Below are 22,990 nucleotides of genomic sequence, written 5' to 3' on the forward strand. Positions count from 1 at the left end.
GTGGAGACTTTACGTGATACCCTCTCAGAGAAGGTGCTATGCGCGTCAGAAGGGGTTGAGTCTTGAGTGCCTCTGTACCAAAATATCCTTGAAGTTACTCCAACAAATATGTTATGATTGCACCAACGATCTATACTTGAAGAATGCATCAGATATCATGTGTGTATTTCTTGCATTTACTTTGTGTATTTCCTTCTTACTAGCTTTCTGCTCAAGTTCTCTAGAGAACTTGGAACTCAAATTTGCATGCTAACCTATTCACCCCTTTAGTCAAAAATCATTGATATCACAGTACACATTAACTTAATTTATAAAAAATAGAGAAAACCATAATTGTATGCTTTAGAAACATTATATACAAAAATCACCCGGGTAGGCATCGGTAGAACTTGCATTTTCTCGCAAACCTAGATGACCATTTTGAGGCACATGTGGATATCGGAATAAAATTGTAGTATAAATTACTACATTTCTTCGATAAGGAGAGAACATGGGCCAACTGATGCACGTGCACACAACAAATTATTACTACGAAGCACCATTTGTTACAAAAAAAGTTCTCGAAAAAGTTATGGCAGCCGCAATGAAAACCATATATTACAGGTGTGCATCATTGATGCACAGATCATGGTACCATCTCCAATTGGTTGCAAGTGGAGTTCATTGTATCCTGCACTTCCTGACACTATAGTAAAATCACGTGCAGATTCAATATGGGTAGTCATATAGATACATGTTAGATATTAGAAACTCGGTTGTAGATTATATGGTAGCCTTTTATTTTCATAAGATCGCAAATGGTTGGGAATCTATGGAGCTGACTTTCCAACAAATACCTACACATGTGGATTTTTTGTTTTCTCAAAATTTATTAATATGGTTTTCCATAAATTTAAAAATTACAAACTTTGTAATAAGCTCGTGTTCCGTGTTTGGTTTTCTATGGAGAGATGTGGGGACCGCCCAGATTTGGAATTGATCGTTAGATGGAAACTTCCTCCTTATCACGTGGCCAAGTTGCCATCGGTCCGCTCCAAAACATGCCGTGCGATATATAAGGTTCAAAAATGACAGATTTGCTATATTTTTCCATGAAACAAGTACTAACTCTATTGAAACATTTTTGTAAACAAATATTTCTCCACTCCGTTCCATGAAACAAATATTAACTCTATTGAAATATGAATGTATGTAAACACTATTAGTGTGTAGATACATTCAAATTTAGACAAAATTTCGACACCTTCAATAGAACGGAGGGAGTAAATTGCACTTGGTAAGGCCAAATAGACAGATCATTCCAGACGCAGCGCCTTGATCACCGTATGGCGCACGGTTCCCTCACTTCACGGTTATTGCATGAGTAACAATAAACCAGGTTTCTGCTGGAGAGGACGAAGACATCGACATGGCTGTCTCTAACTAGTTATCTCGTGCATGACGGGCATTGACAAGGGGCTGCATAGCCCTAACGACAATGGTCATGTTGGGCCTGAAATCGGCTTCGTACTGCACGCACAGCGCCGCCACCGCCGCGAGCTGAGCAGAAGAGATTCAGTTAAAAACAGATAGAGCATCAGCAAGCGATTCACATTCGATTCAGTGACTACCTTGGCCACTGCTTTTGGTGGGTACTCGCTGTTGAGGTTGGGATCGATGCACTCAGTGACCTTATCCTCAGTCAGTCGCGGACTGGCCTGTATCATCAGTGTCATACTCGACCGGATAGAATAAGCGTTCAACAAGATTCACAAGAGAGTAGAGTAGACTAATTAAGAGAGCAGGTGGAGTGTAAGTACCCAGGTGACGAGGCTCTGCTGGCCCTTTGGCATGGTGTGATTGACGGGCTTCCTGCCGGTGAGGAGCTCGAGGAGGACGACCCCAAAGCTGTAGACGTCGCTCTTCTGCGTGAGCTGGCCCGTCATGGCGTACTCGGGGGCGTGGTAGCCGAAGGTGCCGAGGACCTTGGTGGAGTTGAGGCGGGCGGCGTTGTCTGGGGACTGGTTGGTGAGGTTGAAGTCGGCGATCTTGCCATCGTGGTCGTCGAATATGAGCACGTTGCTGGAGCGGACGTCTCCGTGGATCACGGACGGTTGCACCTTCTCGTGCAGGTACTCGAGACCCCTGGCGGCGCCCAGGGCCACCCGCACCCGCTGGCTCCAGGTCAGGGTCGGCCCTGGCTGGGTGCCCTTTTGGCCGTGCAGGATGTCGTAGAGGGAGCCGTTGGTGGCGAACTCGTAGAGCACGATGCGTTTGTTCAGCTCCAGGCAGTAACCCAGCATCTGGGTGAAGTGCTCGCTCCTGAGCCTGGACACCACGGAGAGCTGAGCGCAGAACTCGGCCTCCGGCTGCCCCGAGCCGCCGTTGTCGAACACCTTCACCGCCGCGGCCTCGCCGGTGCTCAGTTTGGCGCGGTACACGCGGCCGTATGAGCCTTCCCCGACCAGCGAGCCGGCGCCGAAGTTGCCCGTGAGACGGTTGAGCTCCGCCAGCGAGACGGCTGGCACGTCGATCGGCATCACCTACGCCGGCCCGACGTCGTTCTTCGGCGCGATCGGCCCTCTCGGTTGCGCTGAAAAAATTGCGTTTTAGGACCAGGAACTAATTAGCTGGGTCGAATCAGCATTCGAATATACAGTACGCTCGTGGAGAAGTGGATTACGATTAAGAACCTGGCGCTTGCGGAGGCGGCGTGGCCGGGTCGTGCTGCTCGTCCTGCTCGCCGACGCAGCACGACATCCTTATTGCAAGAAACTGCAACATCCGAGGGACGGTCTGGATGCTGGGCTAGCTAGACAGAAAATTTGGTCAGCCGATCGCTGCACAAACAACCTAGATCACGTATATCAGTTGCCGATCGATCGAGGTAGCTGACAAGATTGAAGTGGTCATATATGGTAGGTTCAGGCAAGAGAGGGCGAGGAGAAGGGCCAAAACCTGGTGGTGGTTAGGGGAAAGATGACTTGAATTTGGCCGATTGCAATCGTTCTCACTTCTCGGGTCTCGCCTACGCGCGGTCTGCGCTGATATGCAGGGCCGGCCCTGGGGAGGGTCTGGCGGGGCGGCCGCCCCGGGCCTAGAAAAATTGGGGGCCCATATTTTCTGTATAGACTTACTATACATTGTAGAAAAAAGTGAGTAGTTTTACGTTTTTAGATGGGCCTGGTCTAGTTGGACCTTTTCTTTTCCTATTTGTTTCCAATCCGATTGGCCGGCCACGACTTGAGTCAACGCATAAAATCCGTTCCATCTATCGATATGTGAAACATCGCCAATTTGCGCGAGCCCGACGCCTGCCTGCCCTCTCGCGGTTCGTGACTATCGCCCAGGCTGTCTGGTTCCTTCCCTCGCTCTCGCCGATCATGACCGACCGACCGCGAGACGATCTGCTGACTACTGCCCTCCTGCGGACTACACCTGCGTACTATGGTGCTGCCTACTAGTCCGCCGGCTAGTGGCCTTCCCAGTTGGCAGTCCCAGTCCAGCCATCTTCAATCAGGCAATCATCCAATCTGCGTATTAGATTAAGACTAGCATATTACCCGTGCTTTGCTACGGAATCACATCGATAGTAATATAAAACTAATTTGACATACTATGACTTTTTAAAAATAGTACTGGTATTTCTTACGAGTGTGCATGGTCTACTAAAGATGGTTGAAATTTGATGATACTTGATTACAAGTGTAATTAGCTGACAAACAAATAAAAATGAAGCCATTATTTTCAAAATTGTTTGGAACTTTTTTTTCTTTCTAAAGTAATAGATGGTAACGTTTTTGTTTTCTGAACTTACTTTGTCCTTCTTTTTTGAAAATTGATTTAGGTTGTGCATATAAAAAAGGTTGTGTTTATTATTTCATTCACGATCCGTCTGTAGTAACCGTCGACCTCACGTTTAGACATCAGTTGAAAACATCCTCTATGTATATACTTCTATGTTTGCTGTCGCTAGTATCCAAAATTAGCTATGTGATGACGTAATTGAGTCGTATTTGCCTCTTACTGCCACACATGGTGGAGTTTGGGCGAGATAGAATACTTCGTGCATGTAACGCTGAAAGGAAAATGATGTACTGTACCTGAATTAAGCTAACCATTACTTACTCGATCTGTTGGGGCTTTCGCACGTAGTTGTAGCACAACACCTAGATGCTCGTCGTAACTGTGCGTGGCAGCTGGTCCAGGCGTCTAGTAGATTAGAATTGAGAAGGACATGACCTCAAATAGCACGAGCTGGACATCAAGGACGACGCGAAGCTGGGAGACGAGCGGGCGCGGGGTCAGGGATTAGAGCGCAACATTGATGCGCCGGCCCCGGGATGTTGCGCGGCCGCCTAGGAAGGAGCACGCCTTGTCGTGCTGCAGAAGCTTGACCTATAATTGCAAAAGTTGTTCAGTCGTTCCTGCAAAACTGAAACCATGTAAAAAAAATGTTCGTTCGTCCGTGCAGCTAATCTCGCTCAGCTCCCTGATGTGGGACAAAACATCGATTAACAACGTCGGCGCTCAGCTCCCGTGTTTTTGCCGAAAGGTTCGAAGGTACATTTGGTGGCAATGGTGGGTAATTTCACTCTAAGTTAAGGGGTAAATCAGTCAAACGGCGACGACCTACCACGATTGCATTGTAATTTAATAGTAAAGATAGAAGGTAAGAACCTGTTGCAGTTTTCTTGAAATTCTACTATATGCTCGCCTATAATTCGGGTTCTGAATTTTGATTAGTAGTTGTTGTTCTTATCTGGAGAAGCGGACTTAACTAGTTTGGCAACTCATACATCGACAAGAAGTTACTGGACGAGTTTGATATTGATTCCACCGGCATGGACTTTTCTTCTAGGAATTGACGGAAAAAAATTTTAAGGTATCATGTAAACATTGTTTTATATGATAATTGAAGTTGTGTATACTTAAAAGTATTTATTTTTCATCATCTCATACACGCAAAAAAATAGTAAGAGAGGCCCAAAATTTTAGTTTCGCCCGGGCCTCCGAAATCTCAGGACCGGCCCTGCTGATATGGATGCTACTGTTGTCTCCTAGCTTCATGCACGGCAACGAATCACCATGCAAGATCCGGATCAGGAATGGGTTAGCAAGTCAGACTGGCACTGACCGGAAGAAGGTTTTAGTAAGTGGGCCGAAAGCCAATACCTACTTCCCTATATGAGGCAATGGTTGTGCTGCAACACGATTAGACCACTTCAGTGTGTTGGGAACCCTAGCCCCCACTCAATCCCAGCCGCCGTATCGGACCTAGCAGCCCGCCGTCGGTGCTCCTCCTCGTATGTGTGGATACCGGCAAAGGTGTTGTATGTCCAGCATTTCGACGATCGTGGGACTGGATTGGATCGAGACTGCACTTCCCGAAGGGCTTCTCCAAGACTCCAAGTTCCGCACGTAATCCTCATGGCCTTCCACCTCACTTGGTTCTTTAGAGTACCGTGTAGGAAAAAAAGTTTTGTTTTCTCTCTACATGACCCAACAGATGTTGGCGGGGCGGCGACACTGAGGGCGTAGACCAATGCGGACCGGGTGGAGGCCAAGGCATCGCTTGCAGGGACCCGTACAACGCTAGCAGAGGTCGCACGATAGAAACAACCCACACCCGAGGCGTGGGTGTACGCGGACGTCGTTGATCTCGATGATCTCGACGATGGTGGTGATGCGTTGGACGTCACCGAAGAGTAGCGGGCTCTGCTCGCGTCATTCGATACAACCCAACGCGTGGAGGCCGCCTTTTTAGCTCATGGTTGTTGTGCGTCACGCCCTAGCGGGCAAGCGTCTAGCCGTCTTGGTCTCCTCGGCGGGGTACCACTGCGGTGGTGGAGGCGATGTGGAGCCGGCAAGCGCAGGTGGATGCAGAGAACCACCAGATGGAGGAGGCGGCGACGGTGGAGACGAAGGAGGAGGCGGCCAGGGATAGAGCTTGTTGGTTCGTCGAAATGGGCGTGGCAAGTCAACGGTGCAAGGAGGAGGAGGAGGAGAGTGAGATACTCCTCCAAGTGGCCGATATGGCGGGCTTCATGGTCCCGAGCAGGGTCCAACGTCGCTGTTACACCTTGGTGTGACGTTGGTGTTGGAGATATGCCCGAGAGGCAATAATAAATTGGTTTTTATTATAACTCCATATTTACGATAAATGTTTATATCTCATGCTATGATTTTATTAACCAAAAACATTAATACGTTTGTGTCTTGTAAATAAAGTCATTAATAAGTCTCTCGTTTAACTAGCTTGTTGATTAACCGATGGTCAAGGTTTCCTGGTCATCAACATTGGATGTTGTTAATAATAGGATCGTGTCATTAGGACAATGATATGATGGAAAGTTTGTTTTGATATAGCTCTCAAATAAATAATAACCTAATCCTTAGACCATGAGATCATGTCAATCACTTGCACCGGAGGAATACTTTGATGACATGAAACATCACACCGTAATTGGGTGATTATAAAAGTGGCATTGGGTATTTTGAAAGTGATTGTTGAGGCTCATAGATCAAGAGTGGGATTTTTTCCATCCAAATGACTGAGAGATATACTTTGGGCCTCTCGGTGAGATAGCATCTACTTAGCTTGCAAGGATGTGACTAGGTCACAAGGGATGTTATATCACTGAATGAGTAAGGAGTACTTATCGGAAACGAGATTGAACTAGGTATGGACGATACCGACGATCGAATCTCGGATATGTAAAGGATCACCAGACAAAGGAAATTGGTCACAATGTGTATCATTCATTCAATCACGAGGTCATCGTTGAATATTTATAAGCCATTTTAGATCTCTAGGTCCCGCTACTGATTATTGATCGGAGAGGTGTCTCGATCATGTCTGCATCATTCGCCAACCGTAGGGTGACACACTTAAAATTAGATGTCGCTTAGGGTAGATACGAGGATATGAGTAGGAGACCGAATGTTGTTCGGAGTATTGAATTGGATCCAATACATCACGAGGGGGTTAATAGTTCGAAGAATAAGATTCACATATGGGAACTTGGGGGGCGAGTTTTTTCCCCCACTCCCTCTCCATGTGTCGGACCTAGGGGAAGGGGGACAAGGGTCAAATCTAGACACGCCCTCCCTCTAAAAATAGAGGTGATGGGGCAGGGGCATCCACACCCTTTAACCCCTGAACCCTAGTCGTTGTCTCTCCCCCTCCTCTCCTCCTGCGCTAGCTTGGCGATGCTCTGAAGAATTCTCCTCCGTGCGTGCCATTGATCATGTAAAATGCATACATGAACTTTGTCATATATTAGAATAAATTCCCACATATTTGCAACATATATGATGATAATACCATGTTTTAGATTGATTTATGAGGATTTACCAAATATCCCCTTTATTTGGTTTATAACTCTGTAGAACAGAAATTCCATGTTCGTGTATTTTTCACTTTGAGAGACATATACAGAGTCAGATTGAGCTAGGATTTTTGGAGGGTCATTTTTTCATCGGGAGAAGCAACCTGGGCCCTGGAAGCACACCTGGAGAGGCATGAGGCCCAAAAGAGGCCAGGTTCCGCGCCCGGACTTATAGGGCGTGCCGCCCATGCTCTTTTGGCCGTCGCTCGTCCAAATCGCTTGATTCTTTCGCCACCGACGTATTTTGACCTAAAAACCACTATATATATGGCCCCGAAGAGTTATCGGGAGGAGAGCGCCATAGAAAATAGAAACACTAAAACAGAGGCTGCAGCAACGAAGATTGGAGGGGGAAACTCCGCTGGAGTCGCCGCTGGAGGGATCTCCACCTTCTCCAACGTCTCCCTCATCATCATCATGATCAAGGGGGAGTAGTACACTCCTGGACTACGGGTTTGTGGCAGTATCTTGATCTATTTCTCTCATGTTCTTCATAGTTCTTAATACCATATGAGCTTCCCAACATGATTATGGTCATTTTTGTAATACCTATGTGGTGGATCTTTATTCTATGATATGATACTATGAGATTTTGCTATACTTTGTGTAAGATGTATTGATAGATGCATATATTGTATCCCGTTCTTAAGTATTGGTTCTGATCTAACTTGTATGCAAGAACATGTGTGGGATGATGTGTGTGTTAGATGGAATAGCATGGTTTTAGTGATTGAATAGTGACAATAAATTCATGATCTATTATGGCTTTGCCTTTTCTTTTGTTGTCTCACTAGGGATAAAGTGAATGCATGTGCTATGTTCATTACGTGAAAAAAGTAATGATCTTGTTTGTTGAAGGTAGCATATTTGATATTCAAACATCATGTCAAAATTCTTATAGCTATGCTCTGTTAATTCTTAATACAAGATTGCTTTAACTTATTCCTATCTTGTGGAGTGTAAGAGAGATGTGTTGCACCATCTCTATGTTAGGACATGATGCCATATGGATGCTTATCTTATACATGTTAAAGTTATTGTCTTCATATCTCATTGATGAATTGGTATTGTCCACTACAACTTAAAAGAGATAATAGTCAAATGAACCCATAAACCCCGGTCCAATTTTAATCATAAGAAACACATTTCCATCACTTTTATCTTACTTTTTATTTGCGGCATTTTAATCGGAAAATACAAAAGTACTTGTCTTTCTTATTTGCACTCAAAACCCCAAAACAAACAAATCTTTACCGCTTTTACTTAGTTTATTTCAGTTGCTTAATTTACTTTACTTTAGTCACTACTTTATTTATTTTTACTTACACGAAAACTTGTGCTTGACAACCACACGTTGGAGTTGGGGACATAAGGCATTATTTTATTTTGCAGGATTGCAAGAAGAAGAGAGCGGGAGATAACTCTCTGTGCCATTCCCCGATAGTTCGATATAAACCCTCGAGTCACCCTTGTGTGGAAAATACTCTACTGACACAACACTCCGCACTTGAAGTCCCAAAGTCATCAATGGTTCATTAGATCATGAGGTCATCGTTAAATATGTAGGATCCATTACAGATCTCCAGGTCCCGTTGTTGGTTTTTGATCAAAGAGGTGGCTCGAGCTTGTCTGCATCATTCGTGAACTATAGGGTGACACACTTATTCGTGAACTATAGGGTGACACACTTAAGGTTAGACGTCGCTTAGGGTAGATACGAGGATATGAGTTGGACACCAAATGTTGGCCAGAGTCTCGGATTAGATCCAGGACATCCCGAGGAGGTTCAAAATAGTCCGAAGAATAAGATTCTTATATGGAAAGTTAATTTTCGGGTTTCGGAAAAATTTAGGAATTTTCCGGTATCCTGCCGGAGTGTGCACATGAATCCGGGAGGGGGCACATGAGCCCATGAATCCGGGAGGGGGCACATGAGCCGAGGGGGTGCAGCCTTGCCCTTAATGGGCCAGATGCACTAGCCTCAAGGCCCAGCCCCCCCCCCCCCCCCCCAACCCCAAAGGCGATAAGGATCAACCCAAGAAAAAAGGGGGAACTTTGGGAGGAAATTTTCTCCCCCTCCCCCTCTCCATGCGTCGGTCCTGTGAGAAGGGGGCCAAGCGACAACCCTAGCTGCGCCCTCCCTCTATAAATAGATGTGATGGCGTATAGGGAGGCCACACCCTTCCACCTCTGAACCCTAGCCACCATGTGTCCCCCTCCTCTCCTCTAGCTTGCACTGGCTTGGCGAAGCCCTGCAGGAATTATTCTCCTCCAACACCACCACGACGTTGTGCTGAAGCAATTTATTGGAGGATCTACCACTTCTGCTGGCCGCTGGAATAGGGATAGGATGTATGCATTGACACCGTACATTTGCCAGAGTACGGAGGTGCTACCCGCTTGCAGCATCGGAATGACTTCACCGCGATATTGAGATCGGCAAGTGAACGACTACATCAACCACGAGATCCGATCTCGTTAACACTTTCGGTCTTTGAGGGTAAGATCCATCTCGCTACTATCATCTAGTAGATTATATCTTGGTTTTTGTTCGTTCTTGCGGTAGATATTTTTGTTTTCTATGCTGGGAACCCGTTTGCCTAATCCGTTTAGGCGAATTGGTTAGATTTTTTATGTCCTCTTGTCCACGTAAATCGAACCAGAGATGGCCTCACAGCACCACATAGGCCGGATACGCCTATATATCGCTTATTAGCGGGCGTTTGTAGGCTCCGCACACGTGAGCTAGATATGGGCTTGGCCCATTTTCCCTGAGCGCACGTATCCAGTTTCCTACACGGTTCTTTTTCTACTATTTTCAGAAAATATCTAGATTTTGAAAACTTTCAGATTTCAAAAAATATACATATTTTGAAATGTTTAAAATAAAAATGTTTAAAGTTGAAATTTTCAAATTTGAAAATTTCTCAGATTTAAATTTTTTATATTCAAAATTTGCTCACAATGAAAATTTACTTAACTTTGAAACTTGCTCGAATTAAAATTAGCTAAACTTTGAAATTTGCTTGAATTTCTATTTCTTAATTTGAAATTTGTTCGAATTTAAAATTTTCTTAACTTTGAAATTTGCTCGAATTTAAAATTTGCTTAACTTTGAAATTTGCTCGAATTTAAGATTTACTTAACTTTTAAATTTGCTCAAATTTAAAAATAGAAAGAAATTAAGAAACAGGAAAAACAAAAAACAGAGAAAAATAAAAAATTGAGAAACCAAAGAAAAATCAGAAGGAAACCGGCAAAATCAAAGAAAACCCCAAAAAACAGAAGAAAAAACTCGACCAAAACCGAAAAAACTGAAAGCTACTGGCACCCTGCGTGTTAATGGGTCGCGGCCCAAAGTCTCCCGTTAGCGGGCGGAGCGTTTTCCCATCCGCTAACGGGCGATGAATAGGTTTTACCCCCAGGCCGGTACTTGCAGTGTGGGAGGTGCTATACACCGACCGGGTCGGTACGGATGGGGTGCCGCACACCCCCCGACCCGGCGGTTCTGTAGTGGGCCGTGGCCCAGCCTATCAGGTAAGTTCGTTTTTGTTTTTCTTATTCTCCTTTTCTTTTCTGTTTACATATTTTCGTTATTTAAAAAGCAGAAATATTTTTAAATCCGTTTATTTTAAAATCCTAAAGTTTTAATTTTTATGACTTTATTAAAAAAATACTTTTTCAAACAATAAAAAAATTAAAAAACAGTTTGCAGAATTTAAACAATTTTCAAATTTGAAATTTTTTGAGATTGAACATTTTTTAAATTTAAAATTTTCTTTAAAATTTGATTTTTTTTAGAATATAAGCATATTTTAAATTTGAACATTTTTCGATATGAACATGTTTCAAATAATAACAATTTTTAAACTTTGAACATTTTTTAGATTTGAACATTTTTAAAGTTTGTTTTTTTTTGTTTGAACATTTTTTAGTTGGAACAATTTTAAAGTTTGAATAGTTTTAAAGTTTAAACAATTTTCAAAATTGAACATTTTTAAATTTGTACGTTTTACGAATTTGAGAAAAGGAAAAAGGAAAAGTGAAACAAAAACAGGAAAAAAAACAAAAAAGAAAAGAGAAAGTATAAATAGAAAATGGAAAAAGGAAAAGGGCCGAAATGGGCCGGGGCCTACACACCGTGTCGTGTTGCCCGCCTCAGTGCATGGGCCACAATGGGCTAGTCCAGAAAGAACTTGGGTCACAATGGGTGCAAAAACAACACGCCGGGTTAGGCTCGACCGGCGATTTGCACAAAAATAACCCAAAATTGAAAGAAAAGCACAGACTAACCCTCCGGCGAAACTATTTCACCAATCTAACCCTTTTGTGTGGCGCCCCTTCCACGGGCGCCACACATGCCCATGTGGCTCCCCTCCTGCCGGCGCCACTGACCCAGCCGACGTGGCCCCCTCGCCGCTGAGCTGGTGCGCCCATCCGACGTGGCAGCATGTGTGGCGCCCCTCCCAACGGCGCCACACATGCACTTGGAATTGCCCAAACATACTGTGAGACAAATGCTCTGGGACTTAGCCGTTTTGCGAGGCTCGATGTGTGGCGCCGACTCCACGGGCGCCACACTAGCATGTGTGGCGCCGATGCCACGGGCGCCACACATAGAGGCTCGCGAAAACGGCTAAGGACTTATCGTCCGGAGCCCCTGGATGTTTTCGACCCAATGTTTGATATAAGTTGGCATGTGTGGCGCCGATGCCACGGGCGCCACACAAGCACTTGTGGCGCCAGTTGGAAGGGCGCCACACATTGACTTTTGTAAAAAACATGAAAAATCCTACCAAACTCCAACAGTTACGAGTACAACATTGGACACAACAAGTAGCAATTTCATGACATACACATATAACACTTCATAGGTCACATTGGAGCACGTAGATTCAAACAACAAGTAGCATTACAGACCATGGTTCGACATGACATAGGGTTCACAACAACACGTGGGCACATCCTAGTAGCATCCTCGACGTGCCGTCCTCGCGGGCTGCTTCCGGACGGCCATCCTCTTCGTCCGCTGCCGTGGCTGCTCCTGCTGCTGCTCCTGCTGCTCCTCCTCCTCCTCCTCCTCCTCCTCTGAAGAGAACGGCTCGTCGTTCCTCATCTTCGACAAAGCTGATCTCCGTCGCGGCCCCTCATCCTCCTCAGTGACAACCTTCTTTCCTCGGTTGACATAATCTTCCGGAGTGTACCGGTTTGGACCCTTGCCCCTTGGCTTCAACTGGTAAGCTGACCGTGAGGCTTGCTTCGAGGTACGCTTTGGAAGTATGCCTTGACTCAGAATTAGCTCGTCCTCAGGAATCTTCACAAACACGAACACATGAGATTACAAAGTTGAAATTAGTAAGAACATGTTTGACAGCAACAAAATAGTCCATACCTCCCGCTCTTCTGAAGAGGAAGATGTAGCGATTTCGGCTTCCCGGCAACCTAGCAAGCTGGCTAACCGCCGCATCTTTCGTGCAGTGTTCTGCGTCATCCCGTTCATGGTTACAAATCCACCACATCATAGTATCGTACATTCAAAATTGGTGATCATACCTTAATGAAATACCGCAACGGTCGGACAGGCTTGTCATCTCTCCCGCTCTGCTCCCACATAACCTCGCACTCCTCAGCTGTTTTTTCGATCTCCTTCCGCTGTGACAAATATAGCATACACAACACATGGCAATGTAGATGATGTACTAGTTAGTGAGAGAATAGAATACCACGAAGTTCAGCTCGGAAGCAATAGAAGTCGATCTCCCTCTGCGAGCAAAGCTGTCGTGCTGGCTTTGCCCAACCTCATCGAACTGGATGGGGTCGTCCAAGATCTCCTCAGGATACGCGTGCTTAACTAACTCGATACGCGTGTTCTCATGGAACCACTCGAGGTAGTTGTTGAAAGCGGCGAAGTTGTGAGGCACAATCTGCTCAGGGCCAGCATTCCGTGCCGCTTCCAAACACTGTTGGAATGCTGCGATGTGGCCGCTATGATGGACTGGCCAATTTGTGATCTTCCTCTGCCGCTGCCTATCAAGCCTGCAAGAATCAACAAGTTAGTTTGTACCTCTTCTATCAAGAATCTTCCATCGCATGATTCCAGAAGTTTACCTATGAAGCGCCTTGTCCGTGTCTTGCCACACTGGTGGGCACTCCGATCTGACCCAAAGCTGTCTCATCACTCTTTGCGGCTGGTGGTGTTCAACAAGCCACATGCATATGAGTGGGCAGCGCATACGCCAGAACCGCGCCTCCTCCGTGCACTTGTGGTTGAGGTCAGTCATCGACGCGCCAATACGGTAGTAGCTACCATATGGCTCCCATTCCACCTGCAGCATACAAACATCTCAGAATTTAGAACATGCCAGTAGAATCAATGAAAACTAGGATTGCAAAAGAGTGATCGGTTACCTGCTCAGCGGTAAGAGTGTCCAACTCCGCAGTGTACTGCATGTACATGATCTTTGGATCGCCCGACATCTCCGAGACATTGTCCCAAAGGTATGCCCAAGTGGGCTCCCGATCAGGAAAGTGAGGGTAATGAGGCCATGGCCTCTCGTTGAGTACCCTAGGCCGCCCAACTGATAGGCGGTCCCAGCTCCATACGGAAAGTAGGAGCATGCATCCACCAATACCGCCGCTCCCAGTCCTGCTCCCAGTTCTGCGACAAGCTTCGTCCAACTGCGCACGTAAGACATTTGGTTAGTACTCTGTCTAGCATGCTAGTGTGGCGCCCGTGGCATCGGCGCCACACATCGAGCCTCGCAAAACGGCTAAGTCCCAGAGGTTCCGGAGCCCCTGGATGTTTTCGACCCAAAACTTGATATAAGTTGGCATGTGTGGCGCCGTTGGGAGGGGCGCCACACATGCTGCCACGTCGGATGGGCGCACCAGCTCAGCGGCGAGGGGGACCACGTCGGCTGGGTCAGTGGCGCCGGCAGGAGGGGAGCCACATGGGCATGTGTGGCGCCCGTGGAAGGGGCGCCACACAAAAGGGTTAGATTGGTGAAATAGTTTCGCCGGAGGGTCATTCTGTGCTTTTCTTTCACTTTTGGGTTATTTTTGTGCAAATCGCCCGAGCAGACGGCACAAATTTGACTCGCAGCCAGATATTCATGATAGCTTCGCCTACCTACCAAAGGTCAACTCCATCAAAAAGCAGAAAAAGAAAGCCTGTACGGCTGTACCAAATTTAAAAGTCTTGTACTCCGTAGAATACGCCTTGAAATGTGTATAAAGGAGCCAAGCGAAAAGTTTACAACATCAACAGGCGGCCGAAATAACAAGAAGTGATAGCTCCTCTCCTAAGCAACGTGCCCCACGCAACAAAGAATTCATTTAAGAACGTCTGCATTGAGGTTAGGTCTACAGTCCGTCACCCACACTCCCGTGAGCGGTGAGCCCCTCTATGAGATTGAGAGCAGACACGCAGATCCTCCTCGCGTGCAACCACCAATCTACCTAAAAGAGGGCTTTCTCGCTGTTATCGTGCTCACTAAATGTTGCCGCTCTGAAGATGGCCATCGCCGCTTGCGGAATTTGGATGTTGAGGGAAGACCATGGTTTGGACAATTGGACTTTGGAGGGGCTCATGCGCTGCACCCAAACTCACCGGCAATGAAACGCTGTGTTGAGCAGGTTCAGATTGGGGATCCCAACCCCACCATTTTCCTTCTGTGATGCCAACTCCACACGACCACGCCACGAGATAGTGGCCACCCTTCACGTCCTTCCTTCTCTCTACATGAATGCTTGAATAAAACCTTGGAATGCATCTAGTGTTTTGACGGGCAGATCAAGGGAAAACATGGTGTGATGGATCCAGATGTCTCCCTCCGTCCTATAAAACATGTCTTAATTTGTGTAAATTTTGATGTATCTAGGCACGAAATAGATGAAGTTAAGACAGTTGTGGATGTGTAAGAGAGAGTATTACAAATTCTTTACTATGTAATATGTATAAACCACTTTTCCAAGTGTTCATCCAAGAAGATCTTCTAAACTGGATAGATTTTACAAGCAATACCCACTTCACATATACTCTTGCTATGTAATGCGGAGTAAATTACATTTGGTCAGGTCAAATAGACCGATCATTCCAGCCGCAGCTTCCTGATCACCGTATGGCACACGCCTCGCTTCAGGTTTACTGGAAGTAGAATAATTAATTGAAGTTGCTGCAGCTTAGGACGAAAGCATTGTCGTGGCTCTCTCTACCTAGTGATCTCCAGCCGGACGGGCATTGACAAGGGGCTGCAGTGCCTTGACGACAATGGTCATGTTGGGCCTGAAATCGGCTTCGTACTGCACGCAGAGAGCCGCCACCGCCGCGAGCTGATCAGAAAGAGATTCAGTTAAGAAGATACATAGAGCATCATCAGGGTTGAGGAAAATGCAGAAAGAAAGAAATAGTTTTGCTCTGGACCGCGGAGAGTTTATAGCAACGGGGAACCGAATCATCGTCCAGTTCGTCGTTCGATTGTGTTAACTGCTTCTGCATACGCACCTTGGCCACCGCTTTTGGTGGGTAGTCGTTGTTGAGCTTGGGGTCGATGCACTGCTTGACCTTGTCCTCGCTCAGCCTCGGAGTGGCCTGCACGATCAATGTCATATTCCATCGGATTCGGATAGAATAAGCGTTCAACGAGACAGAAGAGAGTAAGCGGGTACCCAGGTGACGAGGCTCTGTTGGCCCTTGGGCATGGTGTGATCGACGGGCTTCCTGCCGGTGAGGAGCTCGAGGAGGACGACCCCGAAGCTGTAGACGTCGCTCTTCTGCGTGAGGCACCCCGTCATGGCGTACTCGGGCGCGTGGTAGCCGAAGGTGCCGAGGACCTTGGTGGAGTGGAGCCGCGCCGCGGTGTCGGGGGACTGGTTGGTGAGGTTGAAGTCGGCGATCTTGCCGTCGTGGCCGTCGAAGACGAGCACGTTGCTGGAGCGAACGTCGCGGTGGATCACGGACGGCTGCACCTTCTCGTGCAGGTACTCGAGGCCCCTGGCGGCGCCGAGCGCCACCCTGGCGCGCTGGCTCCAGGTGAGCGCCGGCCCCGGCTCGGCGCCCTGCACGCCCTTCTTGCCGTGCAGGATGTCGTAGAGGGAGCCGTTGGTGGCGAACTCGTAGAGCACGATTCGGTTGTTGAGCTCCAGGCAGTAGCCAAGCATCTGGGTGAAGTGCTCGCTCTTCAGCCTCGACACCACCGATAGCTGCGCGCAGAACTCGGCCTCCGACTGCCCGGAGCCGGAGTTGTCGAACATCTTGACCGCCACGGTCTCGCCTGAGCTAAGCTTCGCGCGGTACACGCGGCCGTAGGATCCCTCCCCGACCAGCGACCGGGCGCCGAAGTTGCCCGTGAGGCGGTTGAGCTCCGCCAGCGTGACGGCCGGCACGTCGATCGGCAGCACCTTCGCCGGCCCGACCCCGGCCCGCGGCGCGTTCGGCCCTCTCGCTTGCGCTGCAAACAACGACGAGATTGATCGACCGATCAACGACCGATCCAATAGGCGTAGTAACATTAATGCTGCAACAACGCTGGAGGGATGAGAAGGACATTATTGTAACTAAGAACCTGGTGCTCGTGGCGGCGGCGTGGCCGGGTAGCCGGCAGGCGAGCCGAGTGGCTCCTCCTTCTCGCCGGCACAGCACAACATCTTCGATCCAAGAAACGCAGGGCCGGCTACCTCAGCGTCCAAGAATGGCTCCTGTCTGGATGTTCAGATAGCAGACAGAAGAAAAGTTGGTCAGTCGAACAACATAGATCACGTATGCCAGCTACCGATCGATCGAGTAGCAGACAAGGTTGAACCGATCATATATGGTAGGTTACGGCAAGAGGGCCGAGGAGAAGGGCCAAAATCTGGAGGTGGTTAGGGGGAAGACGACTTGAACTGACCGACGCGATTCCCGGCGGCTGATTGCAATGCAATCCTTCTCGGGTCTCGGCTACGTGCGGCCTGCGCAGTTGATGTTGGCCTGCTGTGCTGGTGGGTTGCACTCAAAGATACCGATGCTTCATGCCTTCATGGACGGCAACGAATCAGGGTGCACATCCTGGCAGGCACGTAAAATGGTTCCGCACAAGTTGTTTAGTTTAGTTTATTTGTTGGGAATTGCTAGTTTTCAATAAGCTGAAAAGTAAGCTAGTGCTTAGTAGACTCTGCAACATCGGATTTGCATCGAGATTTGCGCATTTAACTTGCAAGTTGGGTTGCAACTGGGATTTGTTCAGTTGTAACTGAGAACTTACTTTTCGGTTGAAAGTGAGGTGGCCACTAGGAAAAATACCTTCAAACCATTAGATTTGCTTCATGATCCATTCCAGGTGAGTTGCAACATGGGTTCTCGACGACGTCGTTCTACTGAGAACATGGGTCGCGCCCTTATTTATTATCAGCTCAAAAGAAGTTGTTTAATACTCTCTAAGTCATAGATCTATTTAAATTCACATATATCTACACCGTAAAAAACGTCTAGATTAATACATATCTAGATAAATTTGCGACAAATAGGTCGGAACAGAGTGACCAAAACAATGATTTGCTCTGATCACAGCTGGAGCATTGTCAAATTAGGGCGTGATCGATGCGTGCATCCGTTCCCGCCGGAAGCATGGGACAAACTACCATATCAAAGAGACCATATCAAAGAGAAAATTCAGGTCAAACTGATTGCCCACGATTGTGCCGCAGCTCGTTCCCCAACCCGACGTGCTCCCCTGCAACCATCCACGTTTCGGTAGCGACGCTCTTGACCTTGCCTTTGCCTTTTTTTTCCTTATCACAAGTTGTTCATCAGCCAATGATGATTAGAGGGACCCGCATTGGTCAAAGGCAGGGAATGCTGGTTTCATATCACCACGATCAGCTGCACGTTTCGGTTCAAATCCTATATAAACTAGTACTCCCAACACAGAACGGAGTGCCGTTTCTCTTTTAAACACGTGAGTACACAGGACATGTTCAGTCAGAGATTTGATCTCATTCGACCTTTCTTGATGCCTAGAAATGTTGTACATGCCACAATACTCCGACCACTACACTGCACATATTAAGAGAACATAAAGAATGCTGAACAGGAAATTAGAGGGCTGCATTTGTCAACCTCGAGTAAATAAAATATTTATATACAGGAAAAGAAATCCATGACGACATTACATTGTGGAATTAAATACAAAGAGAACTGTGCTTCCACAGGGCAGGTGTCATGTCCCAGAAAGCTTATATATACAGATTTTGAAGTGCAATGTACACGATGGCACGCCATCTTAGTCTTGACCTCGAGCGTTCGCGCCATCAAATTCCTAGCGCTCACAGCTCAAGCTGCTTTCTTGCTCTTGAATTTGTTTGCGCACAAGATGTACACCACAAAGTTCAGAAAGCTGAGCCCAGCGAGTAGCCAGAAGAAGTAATCGAGATGCCCTTCGTTCAAGTTGTCAGGAATCCATCCATGATTTCCTCCCCTTGTTGTGAAGTAGGCAACCATTGTCAGAATGAATGCGCTGAGGTAGTTTCCGAGCGCTGTGGTCAGGAGTTGCAGCGCACTGCAGAGGCTTCTCATGGCATCCGGTGATTGGTCATAGAAGAACTCGAGAGCTCCGACGAAAGTGAATACCTCTGCAGCACCAACCAAGAAATACTGAGGAATCTGCCACAAGATGCTCAATGGAACTGGGACGTTTTGATCCACCAAGTGCATGTCCCTGGCAATGGCCAGCCTTTGTATCTCAAGGACTGCAGCTGCTGACATTGCTAGGATGGAGATTAACAAGCCAATGCCCATCCTCTGCAGCGCTGTAAAGCCCCTCTCGTTGCCAGTGAACCTCCGAGCGAGTGGAACCAAGATGCTATCATAGACAGGAACCCATATAATGACACTAACCACGTCAAAGGTGGATAGAGATGCTGGGGGAATTTTGAATGAGCCGATTGATGGATCAAGCACCATTCCTTGTTCCACAAACATGGTGGAAATCTGAGCATAGACAGCCGAAAATACAATAGTCGTTGCCCAGACAGGGAACATCCTTACCAATATCTTCAGTTCTTCCACCTGGGTGATGGTGCACACTCGCCATGGGTTGTTGAAGCTATCATTTTTCACATCAAGATCACTAACTGTAGCCGCCTTGTCCAGGCATCTGAAATAAATGCCAGTTAGGCTATTACCTTCCACATAAATTTGGAAAAAGGAGGTGAACAGATTCACAAAGACAAAAGGCCATATCAAGTCTTAAAGTTGAATTTATCAAACTAAATGTTACTAACATAAAAGAATCAGCAACTAATAAACTGAGAACTTTATTTGCCTAGATTTTAAAAGGTCGATAAACTTCTTGGGGTTATGGTGCTATGTTATGCTCTTCTGAGAAATTTTAGCTCAGAAAAAGACGCACCTGAGTTCATCAGTGTGCTCCAATTGCCGACTCCCTTCAATTGCTGAAACCCCATCAGGTAGCTCATACAAGAGAGAGCTGTCCTCTGGAACAGGCACATTCCACTTGCGCAAGGTGGCAGCAACTACCTGGCATACCCGTGTGATAGGACTACCACCTGGCTTTTGGAATCTATATAGCGAAGTGCCAGAGAAGAAGCTTATAATGGCCAGCCCCATGAATACTGTTGGAATGCCAAAGCCTAGTCCCCATCCTAGGTTGTCTTGCACCCAAACCAGAAAACTGCTTGATATAAGAGCACCGATGTTTATGGAAAAATAGAACCAATTAAAGAAAGACCCCTTCTGGACTCGTTCAGCTGGATCTGTATCATCAAATTGATCCGCTCCAAAAGATGAGACACATGGCTTGATTCCACCAGTACCAAGCGCAATCAGGTAAAGACCAAGAAAAAAGACAGTATATTGATAAGGATCGGCTGGTGGGCAAAGGGATCCTTCACAGGATGGAGGAATGAGCGCGGGCATTGTTGCTGAAAGAGTCAGTACTGACATCCCCTACAGTTAAACCATGATGTCAAGATAAGATATTAACCATGTCATATGAGAATTCAATATAGCAGTTCAGATATTAACATCTATGGACCAAGCTGGCACGCAAAGAATTATATGAATACTACTCACAGTCACATGCAGCTTTCAAAATTATTCATACATGAGTTGAGAGACTGTATCAGGATATCTGGTGTGAAAATGATGAATCTGGATACACCATATCAAGTCATATGCTATTTCTCTAACTGCAGTGGAGAGGATGAGAATTTCTCCTCTAGTGGCGCATAATGCATCTTCTATTTGAGGGATCTATAAGAACTCATGCACATGATTAATCATTAAACTTCAGCAAAGATGACTTACGATGAAGTATATCGTGGAGAACGTTGCAATCGTCCAATACCTCCCCCAGTATGCATCAGCCAGGATAGCTCCAATAAGGGGAGTCAAATAGCAAGTTCCCTGCCATGTAGTCACATTTCTAGCAGCAGAGGCATTACCATCATGCAGCTTTTTTGTCAGGTAAGTGACAAGGTTTGTCGAGATGCCATAATAGGCCAACCGCTCACAGCATTCATTACCTGTAGGTTGTTTATGATAGTTAGATTACACTTATAACTATAGCTGATGTAAACAAAAAAAAATGTACTTGGTCATTACTGCAGAAAATCACCTAAGATGAATGGGCATGCCCTCCATCTACCAGTTTTCTCCTTCACGACGCGGTTTCCGGAAAAATCAACAGATCCATCTCCAGTGTATGTAAGTTGGTTGGATTCCTGGAACCAGAGTATTTAGTGTGCCATTTCATCAAATAAATACTTACAATGACAATAGACTGCTTTGACACTACTTAGGAGTCAATGCGCATTGATAGATATACTAGAATCACTCAATTTTAAGAGAGTAAGGCACTGCTGTCTTTCTATTCTTATTGATTATAACAGAGGACAAATCCAGTGTATTTTTTCAGCTGTAATAACTGCATATGCAAAAGCAAGAAACTATAGAGTTACTGCAGGTACGATTGTATCGTGGACTCAGTGCTCCATCAGCTGCTTAAGCAAACCTAAGCAAACATTACCATATTTCTTTTATCCATACTGTCTAGGAGTTTGATACCCACAACACCAGATTTATTCAGGCCCCAGTTATTACGAATCAGGCCAAAAAAAAAAAGAACGAAATTATGAAATGAAGCTAGGTAAACTGGGCTGTATATTTGACTGAATACTAGTAGTAATCGACACAAGGTGAGCAACCTGATGGGTACCGTTTTAAGTAGTTTCAATACTTTGCGAAGTTCATACATGGTTTCAAAACAAGCTGATACAAAACGGTAGGAAATTCCGATCCAACGAATTTAAGACATTACTGGAACCTCGAAACTAACTCATGACATCTCAACCGCCTTTTATGGAACACCAGAATCCAGATACAATTCATCAGGGAAGGGGAATATTTCCTTCCAAATTCAGCGCAGTCGGAGGTAGGCGTATCGAGCCATCCTTACATACTCTCTTTAATTAATCTTTATACTTAATTAAATTTCTGTGAACACAGTTTGCAAACACGCTGCGTCGCGCATCTGCTCTAAACTAGACTAGCGGTCGCACGAGAACACCATCTACGACCAGATAAACAGAGCACTCTACGCGGCGCATGGACTCACCTCGGGAGTGGCGAGGAGCCCCTGCTCCAGGGTGGAGTCGCCGTCGGCGCGGACCACCTCGGCCATGGACGGACGGCGAATCCTCAACCCGGTCCGGTCGTCGTCGGCGCAGGAACGGCAGGTACGAGTTGGGACGGTGGGTGTGGTTGGATTAATAGGAGGGGAAGCTTGTAGATCTGGATTCGTAGGGTCCAATTCCAAAGTCCAACCGGAATCAGTGTAGGGCACGGCACCCGCACTGCTGTTGCGGTTATTCTTCGGGGAAGGAGTTTGGTCTGGGAAGGAATCTCAAGCAGAGTTGCTGTGGCCTGTGGGAGAGGAGAACCAGACGAGTGTGGTCCGGCCCGTAGTCACGGAGAGGATGAGGATTGCTTTGTAGGAACTTTTTAAGATACTAGCAAAAGTGCCAGTGCGTTGCACCGGAAAAAAACAAATACTTAAATGCTTCAATAAAATAACTAATTTGTTGATACTTCACCTCTTTACCAGCATCGTCGATGGTAGTCATGTTTTGTCGTATTCATAATGAACATAATCAATCCTAAAAAAAAAATCTGGTGAGCCGTATAATCTACACATGGCGTCGTGGCAAAAAGGTTGATGATTAAAATAACTGGATTTGAAGTTTAAGTCATGGTACTAAAAATAGCTACTGCATTACCACGTAGCGGTAAGATGGCTATTGTACTCAAATATTTAAGCTCTCATTTTAAGGATATCCGTCACGCCATGCTTGTTGAAGCTTACAATTCTGACTCCCATTTATCTTTTTATCCGCCAGTATCGCCCGCAATTCTGCCTCCCATTTATTCTCACACCATGGTATCGCCCACAATTCTGCCTAATGTAGTAGCTCACAACACATATATATAACTACTATATTAAAGTGTAACAAACATCTTTTTTCTCAGAATTTTGCTTCCCGCAGGTTATCTTTTGTGTGTAGTTTCAGTGGTCCGTAATATTTACAGGGAAGCTCAAAGTTAACGTGATCTTGGCCCCCGTGTG

General features: G+C 46.3%; 4 protein-coding genes across 4 annotated transcripts; all 4 read right to left on the reverse strand.

Moving 5' to 3' along the window:
* Positions 1 to 1,147: 1,147 nt before the first annotated feature.
* On the reverse strand, positions 1,148 to 2,969 carry LOC127293125 (probable protein kinase At2g41970). The gene is made up of 4 exons (XM_051322680.2): positions 2,673 to 2,969; positions 1,800 to 2,572; positions 1,611 to 1,697; positions 1,148 to 1,539 (listed from the first exon to the last, which is right to left on the reverse strand). The coding sequence occupies exons 2-4, from the start codon at positions 2,517 to 2,519 to the stop codon at positions 1,423 to 1,425; spliced, it is 924 nt and encodes a 307-aa protein (XP_051178640.1). The 5' UTR covers positions 2,520 to 2,572; positions 2,673 to 2,969; the 3' UTR covers positions 1,148 to 1,422.
* Positions 2,970 to 3,451: 482 nt separating this feature from the next.
* LOC127346947 (uncharacterized) lies at positions 3,452 to 13,546 on the reverse strand. The gene is made up of 6 exons (XM_071829044.1): positions 13,506 to 13,546; positions 13,094 to 13,406; positions 12,924 to 13,022; positions 12,763 to 12,852; positions 12,470 to 12,684; positions 3,452 to 3,512 (listed from the first exon to the last, which is right to left on the reverse strand). The coding sequence occupies exons 1-6, from the start codon at positions 13,544 to 13,546 to the stop codon at positions 3,452 to 3,454; spliced, it is 819 nt and encodes a 272-aa protein (XP_071685145.1).
* A 1,771-nt stretch (positions 13,547 to 15,317) lies between these two features.
* LOC127293124 (probable protein kinase At2g41970) lies at positions 15,318 to 17,262 on the reverse strand. The gene is made up of 4 exons (XM_051322679.2): positions 16,934 to 17,262; positions 16,038 to 16,819; positions 15,874 to 15,960; positions 15,318 to 15,701 (listed from the first exon to the last, which is right to left on the reverse strand). Exons 1-4 carry the CDS (start codon positions 17,013 to 17,015, stop codon positions 15,585 to 15,587), a joined length of 1,068 nt encoding a protein of 355 aa, XP_051178639.1. The 5' UTR covers positions 17,016 to 17,262; the 3' UTR covers positions 15,318 to 15,584.
* A 1,167-nt stretch (positions 17,263 to 18,429) lies between these two features.
* On the reverse strand, positions 18,430 to 22,314 carry LOC127293123 (protein NRT1/ PTR FAMILY 8.3). The gene is made up of 5 exons (XM_051322678.2): positions 21,983 to 22,314; positions 20,984 to 21,089; positions 20,674 to 20,891; positions 19,757 to 20,313; positions 18,430 to 19,501 (listed from the first exon to the last, which is right to left on the reverse strand). Exons 1-5 carry the CDS (start codon positions 22,046 to 22,048, stop codon positions 18,679 to 18,681), a joined length of 1,770 nt encoding a protein of 589 aa, XP_051178638.1. The 5' UTR covers positions 22,049 to 22,314; the 3' UTR covers positions 18,430 to 18,678.
* Between the last annotated feature and the right edge of the window lie 676 nt (positions 22,315 to 22,990).

This window comes from Lolium perenne, chromosome 4 (assembly GCF_019359855.2).
Source record: "Lolium perenne isolate Kyuss_39 chromosome 4, Kyuss_2.0, whole genome shotgun sequence".
In the NCBI taxonomy this organism is placed as follows: domain Eukaryota; kingdom Viridiplantae; phylum Streptophyta; class Magnoliopsida; order Poales; family Poaceae; genus Lolium; species Lolium perenne.